This window comes from Fusarium redolens (genome assembly GCF_020744475.1).
Source record: "Fusarium redolens strain MPI-CAGE-AT-0023 chromosome Unknown BKA55scaffold_17, whole genome shotgun sequence".
Lineage (NCBI taxonomy): Eukaryota > Fungi > Ascomycota > Sordariomycetes > Hypocreales > Nectriaceae > Fusarium > Fusarium redolens.
In genome coordinates this window covers 728,311-749,864 of record NW_025763680.1, presented here as the reverse complement: position 1 = coordinate 749,864, position 21,554 = coordinate 728,311, and the positions used below count along the sequence as shown (strand labels likewise).

The following is a 21,554-nucleotide window of genomic DNA, read 5'->3' as shown; positions in this document are numbered from 1 at the left end:
AATGCGAGATCCACATTGACTAGAAATGCATGACCTACGAATCTCCATTCGAACAATACTCTAGGCCTCTGGATTGGTAGGTTTTTGGGTAATGAGCTCTAAATCATGATGGTACGTTCCTTGTAACGAGCCAAGACCGCCGTTGACCAGTGTTGAGACAAGGCAACTGTCGGTGGTCCATGGTTTTCGCAAACATCATCCAACGGCTTTGCAGATCACTTCTGTAGCGTGCTTATTATCCGTTATTATATATGGGGCTTGCTTCAGGAACAGCAGGGCTGAAATTCCTTGCGTATCCAGGCCACTGGACTGGGACAGAACATCTTGATCTGTAAAGGGGGCTGCAGCATCATACTCAGCAATACGGATATCTCTCCAACACGACACCACAGCACATTGCAGTAATAACCAAGCTCTGTTGGGATTTCCCCCCTCAAGCTTTCTCCTCATCAACGACGTCTCGTATCAGTTTTTCAGCTTCTGCAGTCCCACTGTGTTGACGATATGTCACTTTTACTTTCTTTTGTCGCTTTCACCGTTGAGTGATCTGACTTCTCTCTCTATTCTCATTGGTCCGGAAAGACCTCTCCTCATCCCTGCAACTTTCGGAGGGCAATCATGTGAAAAGAGAAGACAACAGTCTCCACGTCTTGGAATAAGGATCAGATCCTTGTCAGGAGATCCACGGAAACCCACAAATTCTCCTCTCGCTCCGTTGATATACTTATCAGAAGAAGCACTAGAAATGAGAATCACGGACCGGACCGCCGGAGGTTAGGCAAACCGTTGCCTCCCGTTGAAGCTAATGGTAATAACAATCTCGTGTAGGTTTCGTTTGCCGCCTTCGAACAGGCTCAAGAAGAAAAAGAAAAGAGAGGGAAAGAATTTTGTTTCCCCTTTTTCAGACCCACGTCATGCAGAATTAAGATTGGTCAAGATCTCATGAGTTGTTCAATCCTTCGAGCCTTTCCCTGCAATGCTCAGATTTCTCGTCTACGCCATGTAACTCAACCGGTTCGGCTGTAGGGATCAAGACCCAATACCAAGGCAAGTTCCCCTTTTCGAAACCGTTTTGCTGCGGGCTTATTAGACGATGCAACACTACGCGATGATCGCTTCCATCCTATCGGGCGCTATATCCTCTCGGGGAAAGAGATAACGCAGCGACTCAGTGTCTTCCTTGCAGACCATCCCCCACGACTCAAGAAGCTCCATTTTACATGCTCCATACCAAGATCTTAGCAGCCGTTGCTGTTCCTGGTCGCGGTGTATCAATCCCCCTCGGACCACTCGAAGCTTGGCTTGCCTGGGAAGTATCTGGAGTCACCTATATAATCTACCCAGTCAACAACGGTAGCCGATACTCCATTCATTTACAGGTTGCATTTTTAACATCGGTTTTTCTTTTTGCAACTCTAAAAATGGCAAACCCATACCCTTTCCAAGACAAGGTCATTGTTGTCTCTGGCGCTAGTCGGGGAACAGGCCTGGCCCTCTCACGTTACCTTTTGGTTCGTGGGGCAAAGGTTTCTATGGCTGCTACTTCTGAGGAGAACTTGAAGAAAGCGATTGCTGGGATTGAGCAGGATATTCCTGATGTGAAGGATCGGGTTATCTATTTTCCTACTGATGTCAGGAAGCCTGATGATGTCAAGGCTTGGATTGAGGGGACGGTTGCCAAGTGGGGAGAGTTGGATGGTGCTGCAAATGTTGCAGGTGAGACAATGAGCTCCTGATACCTTATGTAAGGGCGTATGCTAACACATTGGATAGCCAAGATGAATAAGAGCATTCATCCTATTGAAGACCTTGAACTGGACGAGTTGAAGGAGGTTCTCGATGTAAATGTCATCGGCACCTTCAACAGCATCAAATACGAGATGAAGAACATGAAACCTGGAGGTAGTATCGTCAATTGTGGTAGTCAACAGGTCAAGTATGCTTCTGGAAACATGGGAGCATACGCAGCTTCAAAGAACGCCATCCGTGGCTTGAGTCAATCAGCCGCATATGAAGGTGGTACCAAGTATCCCAAGAACCCCATCAGAGTCAACCTTCTATGCCCGTGAGTAATCCCAACGTGCTCAGCATCACCACGCTCACTATTCTACAGTGGTTGCATTGATACCGACATGATTCATCAGCCTCTACATTTGCCAAATGGTGCGGGTACATGGACGATGACGGAGGGTGATCACTTGACATCTATCATCAAGCGCTACTCCAAGCCAGAGGAGATTGCTGCTTCCATCGCATTCTTACTGGGAGATGAGAGCAGATTCATGACAAAGCAGGAGATTTATGTTGATGGTGGCTGGATGGAGGCCAACTATGTAGCATAACATGTTATCGAAGGCTGATTCTCTAGATATTGACGCGAGCAAATGCCATCTACAGCCTCAAATTCTGTACCCGTGCGCCCCCAGAATGATTTATAATGCAATCCGCTCAAACTCCGCATTACAAATGCATCTTCGCGGGGGTCCCTTCATCGTGTTGTAGCTGAGTGTTAGACGTGAAGCTTCAGCACATTCCCTAATAGGAAACTGCATGTCTTGGCGGACCCAGCTCGAACGAACCAAAGCTCCAGAGGCTCGTTCTAACGGTTTCCGTAATTGGCAACAGCACTTCTTGGCGGATTTACAATATCGAAGCCTTCCAGCAAGATATCTACACTCAAGCAGTATATAAATCCAACAGGCTTACCATGATAGTCTCCAATTCTTCATTCAATCATTCAAATCCTATAACTTGCACTCATCTTCACTGCCAAAGCAAGACATTATGACTTCCACTGGAAAATCACCTCTCAATCTGGTTCTTGGAGCCGCAAACGTGAGCAGTTCGACGCATCTTCTCATTTCAAAACTAACTGAACACTTGCATAGGTCGGAGACAAGGAGGCTGACCCTTGGGCTCGCTACGACACTCCAGATGAAGTCAACGCTTTCATTAATGTCTTCGCCAGGCGAGGCTATACTCAACTCGATACTGCTGCAGTCTATTCACCTCAAGCTCCCTACAGCTCTGAGCCTCATCTCGGTGCCGTCAATGCAGGCGATCGGTTCAGCATCGACACCAAAGCAGATTTCATGAAAGGCCATACCAAGGAGAATATCACCCATGATATCGACAACTCACTCAAGCTTCTAAAGATCAACCAGATCAATATCTATTATCTCCACATACCTGATCGTAACAATCCTGTTGAGCCAGCTCTTGAGGCTCTTGATCAGGGCTACAGAGATGGTAAGATCAAAGCTTGGGGCATCTCCAACTTTCGAGCCGATGAAGTTCAAGAAGTGATCGATATCTGTGAAAAGAGAGGCTTTGTCAAGCCTGCCGTTTACCAGGGTCACTATAACGCACTTGTCCGCAGCGGTGAGAAAGAATTGTTCCCTATTCTTCGAAAGAATGGCATGGCGTTTTATGCCTATAGTCCTGCTGCTGGCGGTCTCTTTTCTGGGAGTCACAAAGATCCTGCTCCAAATGGACGATTTGACACAGCAGTGAGTAGAAGGCCTGGGCGAAATTACTTCCAAACACATGACTGACATCATGTAGCACAAGTCAGGAAGCATCACTAGCTCACTCTACATCAAGCCATCAGTTCTTGGAGCTGTTGATAAGGCCATTGAAGTTTTCGTCAAGCATAACATTGGAGGACATGCTGCCGCCCTCAGATGGACGGCTCATCATAGCATTCTCGACAAGAAATACGGCGACGGCTTGATAATCGGTGCTTCTAGCCCCCAACAGCTGGAGAGCAATGTTGATACGATTGAGGAGGGTCCGTTGCCTGAAGAAGTTGCTGCTGCTCTTAACGCGGTGTATGAAGAGGCTGGTGATGAGGTCGCTTACCATATGTAGTTAGCCTTATTGGACTAGGCTCAATAGAGTAGGAGCACTTCTTGGCGGGAGATTGTCAATTATTAAGCAGCATCATCAATACATTGCTCAAAAACATCTCTGATCGTGACAGACAGTTGGTGATCAATATCTATCTTTTCACTGCACGTGTCGATCTCATTCAGTATGCAATTTATTACTGTGACTAATCCTGGCCAACGTGCGTCAGCCAAGACGACGCGAAAGGCTCACTCCCATGCAGCTCGCGTAGCCCATGCACGGACACGGAGACAACAAATGGTGGACTACCATGACCAAAGGAGACAACAAACTCCTCAATTGAGCCCTGCAAAGGGTCATGAACCAAATAATCCATTTCCAAAACTCACTGTGTCTTCGACCAGCGAACTACAAACATTAACATCTGTGCCTTTCACACTACCTGGCGATTTTCAGCCAAGTAACATAATATATTTTATCAAATCGCTTTCGACATTTGAGCACTCCATATTCAGTCAATGTGAGTTTCGCATGATTGACTTAGGGTAGCATTTTCTGACCATCCCGGCGTAGATCTTCAAACTGTTCTGCCTTCCCAAATTGCACATTGCCCAATAATTATGGACATTGCAGAACAAGCAGCTGAAATCAGAAGCAACTGGATATTCTTCGTTTCTACTGATCTGGTTCTTCTACGAGGTTGTCTCCTCGCGGCATGCCGCTACTTGGCCCAAGTTGAGCTCCGTGAAGAGTACGCATTGTTAGCCATTCAGTACAAGCAGTACTATTTACAAAGCCTTCGGAAGGGACTTTCGTCAGCCGGTCTTTCGTCGCGTCGGAATGCCGTCGCAATGACTACGGTTCTCGCACTCGATGAGGTGAGTCCATCGCTAGGGCAAGAGATAACATACTGACTAGGTAGATTACTTGCGGAGATCATCTTATCGCTGCTAAACACGTCCTTGGTGCCATGAAAATAATCGAAGATGCTGGCGGACTTAGAAGTCTTGGGCTTAACCATCTTGTTCGCTATGTCCTCTACAATCTCATGTTCGGCAAGCGACTATCAGAATGGGACATGGATCTCCAACTTGCCTCAACGCTCATGTCACCAGACTCGATACTACCCTAATCATGCTAAAACATATCCCGAAACAATAGCGTTCATTCCGCAACCCCTATTAATTGGTCATCCGATCGCGATGTTCCGACTCATGCTCATTTCTCCGACCCGGTCTCGTTTAGCTAGTGGCGCGACGTGTTATCTCTGCGTGAAGGCTGGTATGCAAAGCTAGACGAATAAGGTATACAAGGTTAAAAAAATGCATAGTTGCTTATTTTCGAGACACGACGGTAGTGAAACATTCTCAAGGATCACCTGAGACCTGTTGATATGAATCTAGTGCTACGAATTTCCGTGCGAGTTCCGGAGGTCAGCAGGCGGTCAACAGTCTAGAATCCTGATATTACGATTGATATGGCCCTTTTGATGAGTTTGAGCGCGTTGTCTTTGGGCTCTTTAATTACTTTTGCTTCTGGTTCAGTCGATTTACCCCAAAAATTAGACAAGCTTTGACGATCCCGGTCCTGTAAAGAAACATTATCTCAAAGTTATGAGGGTATCAGCTGATATTGAAATTAAATGGCTGGGTTTCAGTCCGCCCTATTATGGCTCTCATGTATGTGAAAGGGGTCTACGAATCTTGGTTCAAGCTTAAAGAAAGCTTATACGTTGGATTGCTTCAGCCTGCGAGCCAAGCAGCCTGGGCATCGGCCGTCGGCAAGTCAGATTCCACTCCAGAAATGAGGTCTTAATGGTCCAAAAGCCGTGATTGGACACTTGTGGAGGGAAGGTTGTGACTAAACCCGAGGGTCCGAGACATTGGGTTCACTAGCCCTTCAGCTCATGAGCCAACACTTGCCCCCGACTTTGACTCAGTTGTAATGATGAAAGAACCTCTCGGAGATTTCTGAGCCAAGAAAAAAATCAGCCAGAACTTCTGGGCATGTTATTGTGTATGAGATGTGTGGTTCAGACAAACACCAAGAAATCTGCTCGCCAAGCCGGCAACAACATGACCTCCCTTCAGTCCTACCTTGGCACTACAGCATTCTTCATTCGAATACGAGGTCATCTGATGAAACTTATCAAATATGCATCTGAAACATTCTCAAGGGACATGTCTCGCCTGAGGTAAATTTTTGACCCCTTGAAGCCTTTGACAGGCTGGCACTCTAATCTGGGGAAATATCGAATTTCCCCAATTCCAGCCGCCCTTCCCCAGATTCCGGACTAGTCTATCACGGCTCTAAACGAATCTAAACTGAAGATCCTCAGGGGATATTCTGAGGTAAACTTTGAGTATAAGAAGGCCGTGGACATCTCTCCAAATCAACTTCCTCAGCTCAGCCAGCATCACTCTTTCACAGCCGGTTGCGTCTGCCACTCTTTACTAACCCAGTTTTCACATTCACTCTTTTTGTTTTTCTGTTTTACATCCAACTTAATCACTCTCTTTTTCTGATATCCATCTGTTCAAGATGAGATACTCCCTCGGTTTCTCTGGTCTTTTGACCATGGCCTTGAGCTCGACTGGTCTCGCTCAGTCTACTCCTGGACCTACTACCACCGACTTCAGCACCTCTGGCGGCATGAACGTGCCCACCTCAGTCACCTCCCAGCTGCCCGTCACTTTCACCACCACCTTGACCACCATGGCCAGACCCACCAAGTCTCCTGTCCCTGGCAAGTGTGAGTGCGGCACTGGAACCTGCTTCACCCCCGAGATCTGCAGTATCGAGTGTACCACCGTGTACGAGGACTGCTGCAGCATTGAGGGCTCTGACATTCAGGCCTGCAAGAGTCAATACACCATCTGTCTCGGCTACAACCCCTACGAGTCTGTCTTCGTCAAGCCTACCAGCTGCAAGCATGACAAGAGCTACTACATTGAGTACGAGTCCAAGTACACTAGCTCTTACTTCGAGGAGAAGTACGGCTACTACTACTCTTCCTCTTCTTACTCCACCTCTTCTTACCACTCTGGTTACCACGCTGGTTACTACACTGCCGAATACTGCTGCCTTGAGTGCACCACCATCTACGATGAGTGCTGCGCTGTTCCCGGTGCCGATATCGCTATCTGCAAGGAGAAGTACACTGTCTGCCTCGGCTATAACCCCTTCATCGTCCTTCCCTGGGAGGAGCCTTCTGTCTGCAAGCACGAGGAGTCTTACTACAAGGAGTACGAGTCCAAGCACGGCGAGTCTTACTACAACTCCAAGTACGACAAGCACTACGAGCACTCCGATGTTGAGGTCGATGTTGAGCAATGCTGCATTGAGTGCACTACTGTCTATGATGAGTGCTGCGCTGTTCCCGGTGCCGATATCGCTATCTGCAAGGAGAAGTACACCGTCTGCCTCGGCTACAACCCTTGGGATGTTACCCCATTCGTCAAGCCCACTGTCTGCAAGCACGGTGAGGACTCTGGTTCCAAGTCAAACAACAACAATGGCGGTTCCAGCTCCAGCTCCAGCTCCAGCTCTGAGGAGGAGTGCTGTGTCCAGTGCACCACTGTCTACGATGAGTGCTGCTCCATTGACGGCCACGACATCGAGGTCTGCAAGAAGGAGTACGTCGTCTGCCTTGGCTACAACCCCTGGGACGTCACCCCCTTCGTCAAGCCCACTGTCTGCAAGCACGGCGAGGATTCCGGCTCCAAGTCAAACACCAACGGTGGCTCCAGCTCCAGCTCCAGCAAGTCTGATGACTACTCCAAGACCTCTGGCTCCAAGTCCGACAGCTCCAGCAAGTCTGGCTCCGATGAGGAGTGCGCTGTTGAGTGCACCACTGTCTACAAGGCTTGCTGCGACGCTTCTGGTGCTATCATTGAGACCTGCAAGACTGCCTACACCACCTGCCTCGGCTTCAACCCTTGGGATGTCACCCCCTACGTTGAGCCTACCGTTTGCAAGAAGGGAGGCAAGCCTTCTGGTGATGATGTTGTCATCGTCTCCGGTGGTGAGCGTGTCCGCCCCGTCCTGGCTCTCCTTGCCATGGGTGCCATTGTTCTCCTCTGTTAGTACTCCTCTTCTACCCGCGTCAACTCCTACTAACATCTTCACAGAAACGACTAGCGACTATGTAGCCGCATAATCTTCGCTTCGTTCTTCTATTTCCACTCCGTTGCTCTGGGGCACCCGCACCTTGCCTTCTTACTTTCTCAGTGGGATGTCTGTTTCTGTGCAGTGGATGCTTAACATTCTTATCTTTTGATGATCTTATGGTTTTATGGGTGTTGCCGCATACTCGGCCTAAAATAGTGCACGATAGACACGTACGTAATATCGACGACTGGATGGAGATTCTCTGGATGGCGGTCCTGGGCTCTTGGGGGCGATTACATGTATTCCATAGTCTACTTTAGACTCTGTGCCCAGAGCTCAATTCACTTCTCTGTCAACTATTTATTTCGACCGCGAGCTTACGTGTTTCGTACTAACATCCTCGGTCTTTTTATTGTGTTCAATGCGACATTATAAACGGCAGTTACGGCACTTGATTTTGACTTTGAGCATGGACGTTGGCCTTCATTTGGAAGTGTCCACTAGCTAGCCAGTGGGGGAAATGGAGTGCTCTGCAGTTGCGTGAAACGCGTGTACCCCGGATTTTCTCATCTGCGGGAGGAAAACATGGCAATTGATTAATCCACCAAACGAAGCAGCTCAAGCTGCATCTAGATCTGGCCATAATCCGATCGAAATGGGCTGCTACACTTGTTATAGTTAGTCACTTTGGGGGAATGGCAATCGACTTGAAACAGCTGAAACCAACAGCGGAAGCTTACGCTCCGGACAAACCGGATGACCCTTGGCCAGGGACCTCGTGTTTTTAATGAACAAATTATTCTCCACCAATCACGAGGAACTCCCTTGAACTGTGTTTGGAGTATAGAGTTGCAGTTATATGACGATTTACTAAGAGATGAAGTTTAAAAATGCTACATAAATACTGAGACTGTTGGCGTTTTGTTGTTGGTTCCATTTCTCATCGCTGACTTGTTTCGGTTATCCTGATCTACACCACCATGAAGTTCCTTACGACATTGAGTTTCGTCACTGCGGCGTTCGCTGCTAGTCGAACAACTGCTCCTTCTGGATGTATAACCGTTAAGAAGTCACCTGGAAGCGGCCAATTCGGTACTATCCAAGCTGCAGTCGACTCTCTCTCGACTACAGCATTTGGAAAGCAATGCATCTTCATTGACCAGGGCACCTACAACGAGCAGGTCCTTGTTCCTAGCCGCAGCGCTCAGCTGTCCATTTACGGATACACTACCGACACCAGCGGATATAGCGGCAACAAAGCTACCATCACAGCGAAGAAGAGCCAGGCTGATGGTCTCAACAACGATGCAAGTGCTACACTTCGTGTTAAGGCTGCCAACTTCAAGCTGTACAACGTCAATGTTGCCAACACCTACGGAAAGGGCAGCCAGGCTGTTGCTCTGAGTGCATATGCCGACAGCGGATACTAGTATGTCAACTGGCAATTCTCCTAGGTCGTTACTAACTAGCTGCAGCGGCGTCGCTCTTACTGGGTTCCAGGATACTCTTCTCGCCCAGCAGGGCTACCAGCTGTACTCTAAATGTCTTATTCAGGGCGCTACCGACTTCATCTTTGGCCAGACTGCTTCCGCCTGGTTCGAGAATATTGACCTTCGAGTTGTCGCCGCCTCAGTTGGCTACATCACTGGTATATTATTCATCCCTCGGTATCAAGCACAAGCTCTAACACCAAACAGCCAACGGTCGTGACTCTGACTCCAATATGTCTTACTACGTGTTCAACAACTGCAACATTGTCGCAGCTGCTGGCAATGCCGTCGCCAACGGCGCATACTACCTTGGTCGTCCCTGGCGTCAATATGCCCGTGTCGTGTTCCAGAAAACCAGCATGAGCTCTGTCATCAACTCCAAGGGTTGGTCGATCTGGAACACTGGTGAAGAGAACACTGCCCACGTTCTGTTTGGAGAGTTTGACAACACTGGTGCTGGTTCTCAGGGTCAGCGTGCCTCTTTCGCCACCAAGCTCTCCTCTGCAGTTTCCATCTCTACTGTTCTTTCTGGAAACTACGCTTCCAAGGGCTTCTATGATGCCTCTTACATGTAGAGTATATAAAAAGAGAAGCCTGGAGCTACAAAGGGGTCGTTGAGTTAACATGCATATGACTCAATGCCACCTATCATTCGAAGTACATATTCGAGCAGTTAAGTCAATACTATTGATAGACTAAATACACTTGCCATTTTATCACTCGACGATTTCCCGTGTTCTTGTATCATCGCTTCCTTCTGGAATGCCTACAAAAGTGCTAGTAGTCTTCTTTGCCTGTTACAGGAAAACTGGAGAGACGAAAGGTTCTTTCACTCAAATGGGATCATCCTTGGCAGATTATTCATGGCAAATCTCATCTGAGCCCTGGTATTAGATAATAAGTGAGGTACCAAATATTTTTCAATGCATTTCTCCCGATTACAAGATCTTCTATTTAATCTATTCGTCATGAGAGATAAGAGGCAGACATATAATGACAGTTTCGAAAGACCAAGAGCCGTGGAAACAGAAATACTTAGATACCAATTGTATTTATATAATGTTAAGATGGATGGGAAGCAGTATCTGTCGAATAAAACGTTGTAACATGTAATCAAGGAACCATGAAGAACATATACTAAGCTACCTAGAGCTACGTTCCAATCTCACCAAGTACACTTGGTCGAAGTGTAGACATATGTCCAACACGTCTGACAGATATTCTCCCAACAGCCCGAAGGGCCACCGCAGGTACCAGACGACTGCTTTGTCAGTTTGAAACATTTCCTCGTGCCACCAGAGTACACAACATGCGCCCTTTCTCTATCTGAGTCGATACATATTTGTTTGATCCAATCATACTTGGTTTTCCTACAGCCATCATCGAAAGCACCTAGGTTGTAATCTTTGCCGTCGTCACCATAGTAGACGGACGAGTAAACACGAATGGGTGCTGCTCCGGTTGTGACGTAGGTCTCAATACGAGCACCATCGGCGGCACCTAGCAAGGAGAGCGCAAATGCTACAGTTGGGAGAGTAAACTTCATAGTGGCTGTGGGGATTAGCCGGTGCTGATCAGTATTGTGCAAAAGGTAAGACAAGTTGACTTACCAATAAGTGTAAGAAGTTTTAAAAGTTGCAATAGTAGATAGACCAAAGAGGATTTTGTAAGGTGCTAAGGATCCAGGAGAAGGTATGAGGAGGAATCAGCTACCTTATATAAGAAAACTCTCTATCTAGATTCACTGCAGCGCCAATAACAGTCTAAGAACATCTTCACTGATTAAATCCCTCACATGTAACTGCCACTTCTTGGGAATGTCGGCAACCTCTTCATTGGGATAGCAGACTATGCGTCTCCTGATGTTGGGCCTGGTGGACATCGTGGAATTTGAGCAAATTTGGCAGTTCCGACTGAGATTACTCGGAACATCGGCACAAATTCAAAGAAAATCGTGGTTCTAGACTCAGACTCTGCGGCACGCTATCAGGTCTTGAACCGAGTTGGTAACCACTGCGGTGACATTGATCATGATTCGCAGGTATCTCTACACTGCTCCAGTCAAATCGACGACCAACAGACATGTATCTTCTCATGTGCCCACTAATCGCCACTGCATACATCTCTGCCCTCTGGGTCAAAGAAGAGAGCCTCAAGGTCACGTCACGAATACTCCGACAAAGTGAAAAACTTCATATACTAGAGGACGTTGATTTGGGGCGAGCAACCAATTGCTGGGGATATTATCATGGTCTATCTTTTATTCCCTCCCGAATTGAGTTTGTGTCCTCCTGTATCAGCACGCGGGCGCGTGAATTATGTTCACATGTAATCTTCGGACCATCTTCGATATGTTCACTGCCATTCCTTTTCCAAGGAAATCAGGCCATGCTCTGAAAGTCTTATTCCAGTTCCTGCGATAGGGCCCTCAAGTCTGGCAGGAAGATTTACGGCTAGGTAAGGAAATGGACGTCGAGTGAACTCTGAGCTCGAAGAGTCCCTATGACCTGATGTTTCTGTTGTTGGTTGTTGGTTCTGTCTGTTACACGAGGTCATCTGATGATGCCTGCAAGGATAAATGTATGTTGGTTCTGTTAAAATTCCAAACTAAGTTACTGCCTAAAGAGATTTGCACGTCAGGACCTTAACCAGCGCTTTTATCCTGTATTTATCCGGTGGGGCTGTCATAGCTGAGCAGGACCCTGATGCTCGCTTATTATCACATCACCATGAGAGCTGCCGTGTCCTGCATCTTGCATTCTTCGTCGTCTTCGTCTTCTTTTCCTTCATAGGCGCTTATTTCCCTCTTTTCCTCCGAAGCTATACCGATTTCTTTCGACTACTCAGAGCTATTAGAAGAGTTAACCATTACCCAGACATCTATTTTCAGATCCTGGACTCATCGTCCTTCATCAAATGCCATTCAGCTCGTATGAAACGCAGATGTCGGCTCTCGACTGATCATTCTGCGATAGCTTTTTGGTGGCAACACATACACTCCGACACTTCAAACAAAGGGAAGGATATTACTAGCCAGACCGGAAGGGTCTTTTCACCGGCCCTTTCCCGAAATCACTGCTGAAGCTCTCTTGATCACAGTGCAAGAAGGAAGGCGTTCCAGGTAAGCCAGAAGCTATAAGTATTGCTCCCATCCAATGTATTAAAACTAACTAATCGGAGCATACATCTTGTTGACAGCCTACTCATATCCTACTCCATCCAATCTGAACCTCAATTGCTGCAAAAGGACTGCGATGATTTGCGATTGACAACCTTGGGTGTCTAGAAGAAGAAGTGCCTAGCATTCAAGCCTTGCTGGGGTCGGCAACGGCGGGCTCAATGTGGACAATGTTGGCGTGGGCATCAGCCTCAAAGAGCTTCTTCTGTGTGGATGTCTTGACGGGGTTGTCAGACGAGAAGATGTGGTCAAGCTCCTCAAGAGTGCGATTCTTGGTCTCGGGGACGAGGAAGTAGAGGATGACGGACTGGCAGACACACCAGATGCAGAAGACAATGTAGGTCTTCCACGCGATGTTCTTGAGAGCAACAGGGATACCGAACTGCATGACAAGCATAGCGGCATTGGTGAAGAGAGAGCTGAAGGCCATACCCTTGGCTCGGATCTCGTAACTGAGAACCTCGACAGGGTAGAGGGCCTGGAGAGGAGTCCAACCAACGGAGTAGAAGATCTGGAAGAGGTAGACCCAGGCCAGAATAGCCTTGCTGACCGGGGCAGTGACTGCGTCGGTTTGGGACTTGTCGTCGAGGTCGGTAATGTTGGCAATAGAGGCGGGGACAGTGACACCGACCCAGCAAAGAGCGCAAACAAGGTTGACAACGAGAAGCATGGGACGGCGACCGACAGTGTCAGTAAGAAGAGCTCCGAGAGCGGCGAAGACAATCTGGACAGCGTTCATGCCCAAGGCGACCTTTGTCTGTGTCCTTCCCTCCTTGATACCGGCGGTGTCGAGGAAAGCACTGAGGTAGTAGGAGACGATACTGTTGCCAGCCCACTGGCCGAAAAGAGAGACGAGACAGTTGCAGGTGAGACGGTAGATGGAGGCCTTGTTGCGGAACAGAGCACGGTAGTCCCACCATCGCTTGTCGCTACCGTCCATCTCAAGATGTTCCTCGTACTCATGAAGCTGGAGCTTGACCCATTCGCTGTCAGGGTTTCCATGACCGTGGAGCTTGACGAGGTTGTCGATGGCCAGTTGCTTTCTGCCGCGAGTGTACAGCCAACGAGGGGACTCAGGGAGCAACATGGAAAAGAAGAAGATGGTGCAAGGGAACATGAGCTGAAGGCAAACAGAGATCATCCAAGAGGTGTTGGTTCCCTCGTAGGTCCAACCACCGAGGGCGGCACTGCTAGCAACGAGGGCACCGACAGGCCACATGACGTTGTAGAGACCAGTGATGATACCACGGTGAGCAGGGTGAGAGACCTCAACGACGTAGGTGGGACCAGCGGCGGCGGCGATGGAGACACCGAAACCAAGGAAGAAGCGGCCAGCCATGAACTGATCAACACTAGCGGTCTTGATACAGGCGATCTGGATAACGACACCGATGATGATGATGAAAGACCCAATGGTCATACCGGCGCGGCGCCCCCAAGTATCGATAGCAGGACCAACGGCGGGAATAGCGACGACGGAACCAATCTGGTACATGGAAGTGACGATACCTGGAGACAGAGATTGTCAGTTTTGGAACCCCACATCGGATCGAATTCGACGAGACATACCGGCTCCGATACCCTTGTTATCAACATCAAAGAACTTCTTAAAGTCATCGTTGGAGAGAAGAGTTCCAAAAAGCGAACCGTCGTAACCGTTGGCGGTGGAGCAGCAGAAGGCGACCATACTGGCGAAGATGAGGACAGGAGCGGCGATCTTGGGCGGGGGCTCCTTGATCAAGGCCTGTTGGAAGGCCTCATCACCAATGGCCGTCTTGACAATGGCGACCTCGTGCTTCGGCTACCGAAAGAAGTCAGTATATGCTCAATTGCGCTGGTGAGCGAAGAAAGACGTACATTCTTCTCATCGTGCGTTGCGCTGTGAATGGATTCAGACCCCATGTTGATGTTTCAGCGCCGACGCTGTGAATTATCTTTCTGGGTGTTTTGTTGATTGATGATTGAGATGGGTCTGAGCAAGAAACAAAACTCTGGGATCCAAGATGGATCAAGGGAATATATATTAAAATTCGAGATGCTGGGGATGGTGGTGTTCGTCTGCATCGCAATTTGAGTCCGTCCGTGTGCCTGCCAACTGCTACACAATGGAACACGGTCTGCAGATCCGATACAACCCACAAAGATCTGAAAGGGCTGGTGAGTCTATCTGCCCAGGACTACGGATCGACGGCCAACCTTCCGAGAGCTGAATCAAGTGCTACACTCTTACGGCCTAGACTGATCTGACAAGAACGGCCAAGTCCCATCCCTGAACCAGAAATTCACGTGGGATGGGGAAGCGAGAATTCGGTATTGACGCGACAAGAGTCTGATTTGTTACTCGACAATGCAGTCATGTGCGTTGGCCGCCAATTCAGGTGTGCCAGCGGCGCTTAACACTCGCTCGTTCGATGAGTAGTGATCGTGCTTCTGTCGGCTCCGTGGTCCGCCATGCATCTAACGTGCTCTGTCTTCCCTGGAAGCTTATCGGCTCACTATGCGGGTAGCCGAGGATGGCTCTTACGATTCCCCGTGGAGAGGGATGCGGGTTAGACGCGGAGGCCAAAATTACTGTTCCCTCGTGGTGCTTCTGTTTAAGGTAAGGGGGAACTCTTTGTGTTGGCCGGCCCGGATTCCCGTTGGGTGATTGGTCGAGATCCTTGCTGCTGAAAGTGGACAAAAGTTCCAGACCGTGAGAATGCTATGAATAGGATGAGGGTACGGGAATGGAAGATGTCTTTTATTGCCGTTAGAGTTTATTGTCCAAGTATACGCATGTTCTGAAGGGTTCGTGCCCTAGATGATAACTTTTTACCTAAAACTTTATCGACTTTGATCTTCATGGCATTTGATCTCACGATAAAGTTGGTCAAAACATGGCTTATTTCACAAGCCTTCATGGTTCAGACAAGCTTACTCCCCCGCATTCCAAATCACCAATTCTCCACGAATAACAGTCTCGTTTACGGCCCGATTCCTCCGACCCCATAGCACCTGAATCCCAAATAAGAAAAGACACATGCGGAAAAAGCGGGATTGCAATCCCCCGATGATCTGGGGTAAGCTTTTCACTTCTCCAGTCACAGAGTACCGAATCGGCTGCCAATGAACGAATAAATCGACGGAACTCGAAGACCAACCTGCCGTCGCTCAATAAGGCTACCCTCCGAAATCGTTTGACAGATCATGGGGCGGCAGCGCCTTTGACAAGCAGCGGTAACGGTTTTCCACCGCGAGTCGTTAATCGGCTTGATGGGATGACATTCCGAATTTTCACCTGAGAATACTTGTCTTCATACAGCGGGACTGGCAGTGGCCGGTCCGCACCGAAAAGAGGTCATTTCGTGGGTTAGGGTTGATGACTGACCCAGAACAACGGCTGCCCATGCCGCCCAGAGGCTGGGCCGATATCCCGTCAAGGATGCCTCTCTTGGCCTGCTTGGCCGATTCTAGATTATGAGTACACTATTTCCAAGCATCGGATTTATGTCTGTTGGGGGCTCGTAGAGATCTCTATTGGGCAACTTTATTACGATTCCGCAGTTTATCTTATCATCCCATGATGTGACTGGGCTCCTGATGGTGAAAAGTCTGTTCCGACTGTGCCTCAGGCTGATCCTGAACTTGTCAAAATAGCGAGATTTGGACAATCTCGGTGCTTGCCGAAGCATTCGAGACTTCAGTCAAAGTCACGTCAACTTCGTGTCAATCTCCAGTTTCGAGACTATCATATCTCAACTTCTCGGAACTTCAGACAGAGAAACTTTCCAAGGCAATGAGTAATTCGCGATTGCAAGTCTCGTGATGTTTCTGATGATCAAGTGCTTTGGTAAAAGGCTGTACCAAGATCACTGAACAGCAATATCAAGACATCAGCTACTCGGCAGTAGCTTAACTAGAGCCAAGCGAAGGCTTGCCGACACAGCCGCGTCGATCTTAAAGTGGTCTTTCTCAAACGAGTATAAATACATCGATCTATTCTCGTAATGGTGTGGAAGAGCTTGCATGTCGTGGGAGCATGCAAGCATGCGCTGGGCCTCTCTGGGGTAAGATCTTGGCGCCCAGTGTCTGAGAAGGCCGACTTTCCGCTACTTTGGATTTCCAATGAACAGGAGTCGATAACCTGAGAGGCGTTCCCGAGAAAATGTCAACGGCTTTAGATGGATGCACGGTGCGGTGATCCTGGGGCTCGAACTTTGATGTCTGGGTCCAGACTGAAAATGTTCCGCCGGCTTTGTTTTGGTGGCGAAAATGGTCCTTTTGGCGCAGAATGTGTCACATGAGCCGTTCGAGAGGACTCGTCTATCACACTACTCTGCTTAATGCCAAGCCGTCTGTCAGAGCGTCTTAGCATGTCGAAAGCCAATCGTCTGTTCTCCAGTCTAGTACGGGTACTGTAAGACTTTTGTCTTCATTGTTCCAATTTCTGCGAGCCCTCCAATGTATAGTTGAAACAGCTCTGGTGACTGCTTGGTGTGATAGAGTAACAACTTTCGTTGAAGAATTGGAAGTCTAACAATACAGGATTATGCTCGTATTATTTGAGCTCAGGCATCAATAAAGCTTAATTAAGAGCCGGGACTCCACAAATAGGGAACCCGTTGCATATATCAACTGAGCTATTTGTACGCAGTTTCAGGTTGTAAGGCGAAAGATTGGTACTCAGGAAGCTAGTTGATTCGATGCAGCTAGGGGAGTGTTATGACGCTAACAGATAAGATTGAGATTAGCCCAGTCATTAGTATTATCTGTTAATGCACAAGCTCACGAGTAATAAATATCCGCGTTTTCTATCCCAAATAACTAATATCCAATATGAAAAGAGCTATTAAAATTCTCCCTTAGTGTTTACTATTACATTGGAAGCTCTGTTTGGAAGTATTATTACATGTGAAATGTTGTTCAGGGTAAGTTATGTTTGTCGCATTTTTCTGGTGGTCGTTATATCTACAGTACGGTATGGCGATAAGATAAGAGGAGATAACGATTACTCTTTTCGTTCCCAGAAGCCGAGGCAGACGTCTATAACTATTGACAGGGGTTTTAAGAACAGCCAAGACAGCCAAGGCTCCAAGTGAAGATCTCTTATGTCCGAACATACTTCCCGTCTTTCGATGGCTTGGCTGAAGGGCCCTATAAAAGCACTCTGACTTTGTGCAAGTTTCGTGTCATTGAAAAGAACTTGGACATGGTGACACGATAAGATAAGACACGGCGCGAAAAGGTCGCGTCGCGCTTCACGAATCATAATAATCGCTTCTTATTGGTTAAAGCGAGCGCGTCTCCTTGGCTCTTGAGCGTGAGGAGGGACCCACCACTTGGGCTTGGACAAATAATAAGGAGAAGTAACTGGCGACTTGACGGAGGCCTCTAACGATGGGCTTAGCCACTCATCCTATACTCAGAAAGCGTGAAAAGTGATAGTCATTTTGACAAATAGTTTCAGCTACCACGAGCTTGGTAGGGCTGTGCATCCTCGACTGTCGTCGACTGTCGATCAATTACGGAATGACATGCTATAGAGTCTGCAAGACAGCTGGAGGTATTGTCATTCTTATCATGGAACTTTATTGAACTTATTTGCGAATGAGAATGTCTTTCCTATGTGTCGCGACATGGGTAGGGCTTATCGGCTGCTGCGAGTCGTCTGACTTACTTGATTCGGCGGGCATTTCGACGCTACCAGGCGGGCACCACGGGAATCAGTGAGTCTGATCATTGGCCAAAGCTAACCCTCGAGTGCTCAACCATACTGTTGAGAGCGTTTAGGTCGATGGTAAGCATATCGATAGACTTACTGCTTTTGGTACTTGAAGAGATATTGCGGAATATACAATCTGAATTCATGTATATATATGTCTAGATCTTGACCCCTTTCTTGGCGATACCGGAATAGTTCATTTTACTCCTGTCCCAAGACCAATTACAAACACATAAGCTTTATGGGTATTCTAAGAGATACGATCGGCTCAGTCATCGAAGCTGCAGCAGAGAGTAGCCAAAAGAAGAAGCCCTCTTCCATCTCAAGGCAAATGCCACCATCGCGACAAGATCTATCGCCTTATGACTCATCGTCATCCTCATCCCATTCACATCAGTCACGTACAAGGCAAAATTATGACCTGAAGTCGCAATGCCAGTCTTCGCAGAGAGAAACTCACTCTGTTCGAGACGGCTTCAACACCCAACAACACGCTGGTTATTGCTACAGCGATGAACCGCCCTCTTACTCACTGCATGCCTACGACGAACCCTCGAGCAGCCGACCCAGAAGCAGCCAGATGCCTTCACAAAGTAACATCTATCAACAGCCTTCATATAGCTATTCTTCCCCTGAAACCACAACTACGAACATGCGATCCGCCTATGGCCAACCAACCTATCAAAACTCCGACTTTCGACCTCTCATCCTCCCTCAGGTTGCTTTCGGAGCAGGAGAGCACTTTTTAAGAGGCTATAGTTCTGAGATCAGCAGATACGGAGTCCCACGCGATCAACTTCTTCGAGTCATAGATGAAATCAATATTGCTCGTACCCCCAACCCAGAAGCACAATTGTTCCAAAAGGGTGCCAACATTGCTGGGTGGTTTCTGTAAGTTGACTTGATTCAATTTCTACGGCTTTGAAGACTGATGAATGTATCTGTCAGGCCTGGTGCTGCCAGTATTGGGCTCATTGCAGGCCAAGTCGGCGTTGGTGTTGCTACAGCTTTCGGCCATGCATCAATGGTTTCTAAGGCACTATCAAAGGCCAACATGGAACTATTCGCGCCCAATGGGCTTGAGATATGGTAAGTATCGCCTCACATTCAACGACTTCATGCTAACGCAGCTCCAGTATTGTCAGGACCCAAGACCTTAATATGGAACTGGGCATCTCTTCATATGAATTACGTGACATGCCGTATAACATGTCACCGGCCGATAGGTTAAATGCTTATAGACCCCACATCGCCTTCGTGAATGAGATTCTACCAAGTCGATCAGATATGGGACGACAAGATCCTCTTGCCATGGCTGGTCGAGCACTCAACAAAAGGTCGAACCAGAAGAAGGCTCAAGACGCACAGGAGAAGCTAGACAAAGGCGAAAGAAAGGACAAGGGAAAAAGACGGCTTTTGAAGTCATACGATGACATTGAGTGGGTGAGTAGCTATTGCGGCTGCGATACGTCAAGAAGATAACTGATCATTTTCTCTAGCTTGTCGTAAAACTTGCGCCTCCTATGGGAGCTGGACAGTGGTAGAGCCTCCTCATTGAGTGGATGAACCGAAGGGCGACAGGCAGGAGGTTGCAATAGTTTTAATGAAGTGTTGAAGCGAATTTCGTGTTCGATTAGAATAGACTTGGCAATAGAGTAGAAATAAGAACCCAAGAAGAGTCCAGAATTTGATAACAAAATTCTCCATCAAAGCTGCTATACATTTAGACTATGCTCAGAATATAGAAAGCTGTTACCAAAGTTACAGTGGTATGGCTGGGTTAATGCACCGTGCCGCTTTGTCTGTTGAGAACTTGGATGATCATGAACTTATTCTTGTCACTCAAATTTCCCAAGACACGCCCCAAACTGGTAGCAAACAACTTGTTCCCAATTTCAGCTATCAATCCCAACTTCGTAACCATTCCCCCGCGTCACTTGCTATTCTGGCTCCACCATGAAGGTTACAACTCTAACTGTCAGGAGGTCTAAAAATCGAGACAATCATATTTACAACCGACCCAACCAGAACCCATAATGAAGAGGGGATGATGGTAGCAGAATGTGATATGGCTTGACGAGAACCTACGTATCATAAAATATGTTGAGCGGACTTAAAGCCAAGATACTCACAGCCATGGAGCAAGCCATCCGTTATAAGCACTATGTCAATTTCGGCTGTATGTTTCTACGACTGGACTCTACCCAAGGAAGTCAGCTCGAGTTACAGCCACGGATTATCCAGAAACGCCATTAGTAACCACTCTCCCAAGATTCTTTTCGCAAGGGTTTTCGTATATTGAGTTACATCGACATGAATCCTTTGATGATCTTTTACGGTTGAGAGAGGAACATGCGTAGAGAAGAACATCACAGTGCTTTCGGGAGCTTGTCATTACTTGATGGCATGAGAATTACTGTCAAACACGATGGAAGGTATATGGAATCACAATGGCATGAAAGGTCTATAAAGATGGACGCTTCTCTTGTCTTCTGAGAACCTTCTTGACAACAACAAACCTTCAACTCTCAGACTTCCATTCCATTATTACAACAAGCACTAGTAAGGACTTAACACCATGCAGTTCTCCAACATCTTCATCACCGCAGCCGTTTTCATCGGTGCCATCTCTGCTGCCGCCGTTCCCGACACAAACATCCGTAAGCTCACAAGCTGCACAACTAAGGCCATACATGGTTCACTTACTGATCACAAAATAGCTGGTATTGATCTCACTAAGCGAGCTTGCAACGAAGAACAGTTCAGACAGTGTACTCGTAACTGTCCTACCGGAACTGGTGGCGGGCCCATTGGATGCCCTATTGGTGAGCAACAGTTTGGTGATCCAAAGTGAGGTAGTCAGCTAACTGTGCTGGTTAACAGGATGTTGCATTGCTGCCGGCTGCTGCTAAGTAGATTGCCATACGCATGAGACTACAGACGGAGGACGGGGACATTATGTACCTGGGGGTTCGAGAAGAAAGGATTCCTGCATGTTTCAAACTACGGCCAACAGCCTTTACCGATTGCAGGATGCGATTCTGGGAAAGAGTCGAAAGACTACTAAGACATAGCCATCAATACACCTTGTTCTGTGTCACATGTTCGATCTAGTAATGCGGCGATCTTTTCATGTCATGATTATGCCTTTCGTCGCTGTTTGACCAGCCTGAACATCGCCACGTGCCCGGCAGTAATGTCCGCAAGTACAGCCTACTCGTCTAAT

The 21,554-nt window shown here is 47.7% G+C and overlaps 9 protein-coding genes across 9 annotated transcripts; 6 read left to right on the top strand and 3 right to left on the bottom strand.

Annotated features, from left to right (window-relative positions):
• The first annotated feature begins 1,312 nt into the window (after positions 1–1,312).
• Positions 1,313–2,389, top strand: BKA55DRAFT_679638 (uncharacterized protein). The gene is made up of 3 exons (XM_046198178.1): positions 1,313–1,716; positions 1,774–2,065; positions 2,114–2,389. The coding sequence occupies exons 1-3, from the start codon at positions 1,422–1,424 to the stop codon at positions 2,340–2,342; spliced, it is 816 nt and encodes a 271-aa protein (XP_046044663.1). The 5' UTR covers positions 1,313–1,421; the 3' UTR covers positions 2,343–2,389.
• Positions 2,390–2,784: 395 nt separating this feature from the next.
• BKA55DRAFT_708857 (NADP-dependent oxidoreductase domain-containing protein) lies at positions 2,785–4,981 on the top strand (the record flags this gene model as incomplete). Its single annotated transcript, XM_046200746.1, has 6 exons — positions 2,785–2,835; positions 2,889–3,509; positions 3,565–3,869; positions 4,035–4,369; positions 4,399–4,727; positions 4,772–4,981. The coding sequence occupies 6 exons, from the start codon at positions 2,785–2,787 to the stop codon at positions 4,979–4,981; spliced, it is 1,851 nt and encodes a 616-aa protein (XP_046044662.1).
• Positions 4,982–6,257: 1,276 nt separating this feature from the next.
• Positions 6,258–8,318, top strand: BKA55DRAFT_139635 (uncharacterized protein). The gene is made up of 2 exons (XM_046184890.1): positions 6,258–7,930; positions 7,980–8,318. Coding segments are annotated over exons 1-2 (1,542 nt in total). The 5' UTR covers positions 6,258–6,390; the 3' UTR covers positions 7,982–8,318.
• A 580-nt stretch (positions 8,319–8,898) lies between these two features.
• Positions 8,899–10,173, top strand: BKA55DRAFT_652558 (family 8 carbohydrate esterase). The gene is made up of 3 exons (XM_046197352.1): positions 8,899–9,388; positions 9,435–9,607; positions 9,657–10,173. Exons 1-3 carry the CDS (start codon positions 8,940–8,942, stop codon positions 10,022–10,024), a joined length of 990 nt encoding a protein of 329 aa, XP_046044660.1. The 5' UTR covers positions 8,899–8,939; the 3' UTR covers positions 10,025–10,173.
• Positions 10,174–10,614: 441 nt separating this feature from the next.
• BKA55DRAFT_695073 (uncharacterized protein) lies at positions 10,615–10,995 on the bottom strand (the record flags this gene model as incomplete). The annotated part of the gene is made up of 1 exon (XM_046200115.1): positions 10,615–10,995. The coding sequence occupies one exon, from the start codon at positions 10,993–10,995 to the stop codon at positions 10,615–10,617; it is 381 nt and encodes a 126-aa protein (XP_046044659.1).
• A 1,759-nt stretch (positions 10,996–12,754) lies between these two features.
• On the bottom strand, positions 12,755–14,529 carry BKA55DRAFT_544077 (general substrate transporter; the record flags this gene model as incomplete). Its single annotated transcript, XM_046190659.1, has 3 exons — positions 12,755–14,136; positions 14,197–14,428; positions 14,485–14,529. The coding sequence occupies 3 exons, from the start codon at positions 14,527–14,529 to the stop codon at positions 12,755–12,757; spliced, it is 1,659 nt and encodes a 552-aa protein (XP_046044658.1).
• A 2,879-nt stretch (positions 14,530–17,408) lies between these two features.
• On the bottom strand, positions 17,409–17,809 carry BKA55DRAFT_579605 (uncharacterized protein). The gene has a single exon (XM_046193883.1). The coding sequence runs from the start codon at positions 17,724–17,726 to the stop codon at positions 17,469–17,471; it is 258 nt and encodes an 85-aa protein (XP_046044657.1). The 5' UTR covers positions 17,727–17,809; the 3' UTR covers positions 17,409–17,468.
• A 1,171-nt stretch (positions 17,810–18,980) lies between these two features.
• Positions 18,981–19,872, top strand: BKA55DRAFT_597870 (uncharacterized protein; the record flags this gene model as incomplete). The annotated part of the gene is made up of 4 exons (XM_046196131.1): positions 18,981–19,219; positions 19,256–19,417; positions 19,465–19,771; positions 19,828–19,872. The coding sequence occupies 4 exons, from the start codon at positions 18,981–18,983 to the stop codon at positions 19,870–19,872; spliced, it is 753 nt and encodes a 250-aa protein (XP_046044656.1).
• Positions 19,873–20,906: 1,034 nt separating this feature from the next.
• BKA55DRAFT_695070 (uncharacterized protein) lies at positions 20,907–21,182 on the top strand (the record flags this gene model as incomplete). The annotated part of the gene is made up of 2 exons (XM_046200114.1): positions 20,907–20,988; positions 21,049–21,182. The coding sequence occupies 2 exons, from the start codon at positions 20,907–20,909 to the stop codon at positions 21,180–21,182; spliced, it is 216 nt and encodes a 71-aa protein (XP_046044655.1).
• Positions 21,183–21,554: the final 372 nt, after the last annotated feature.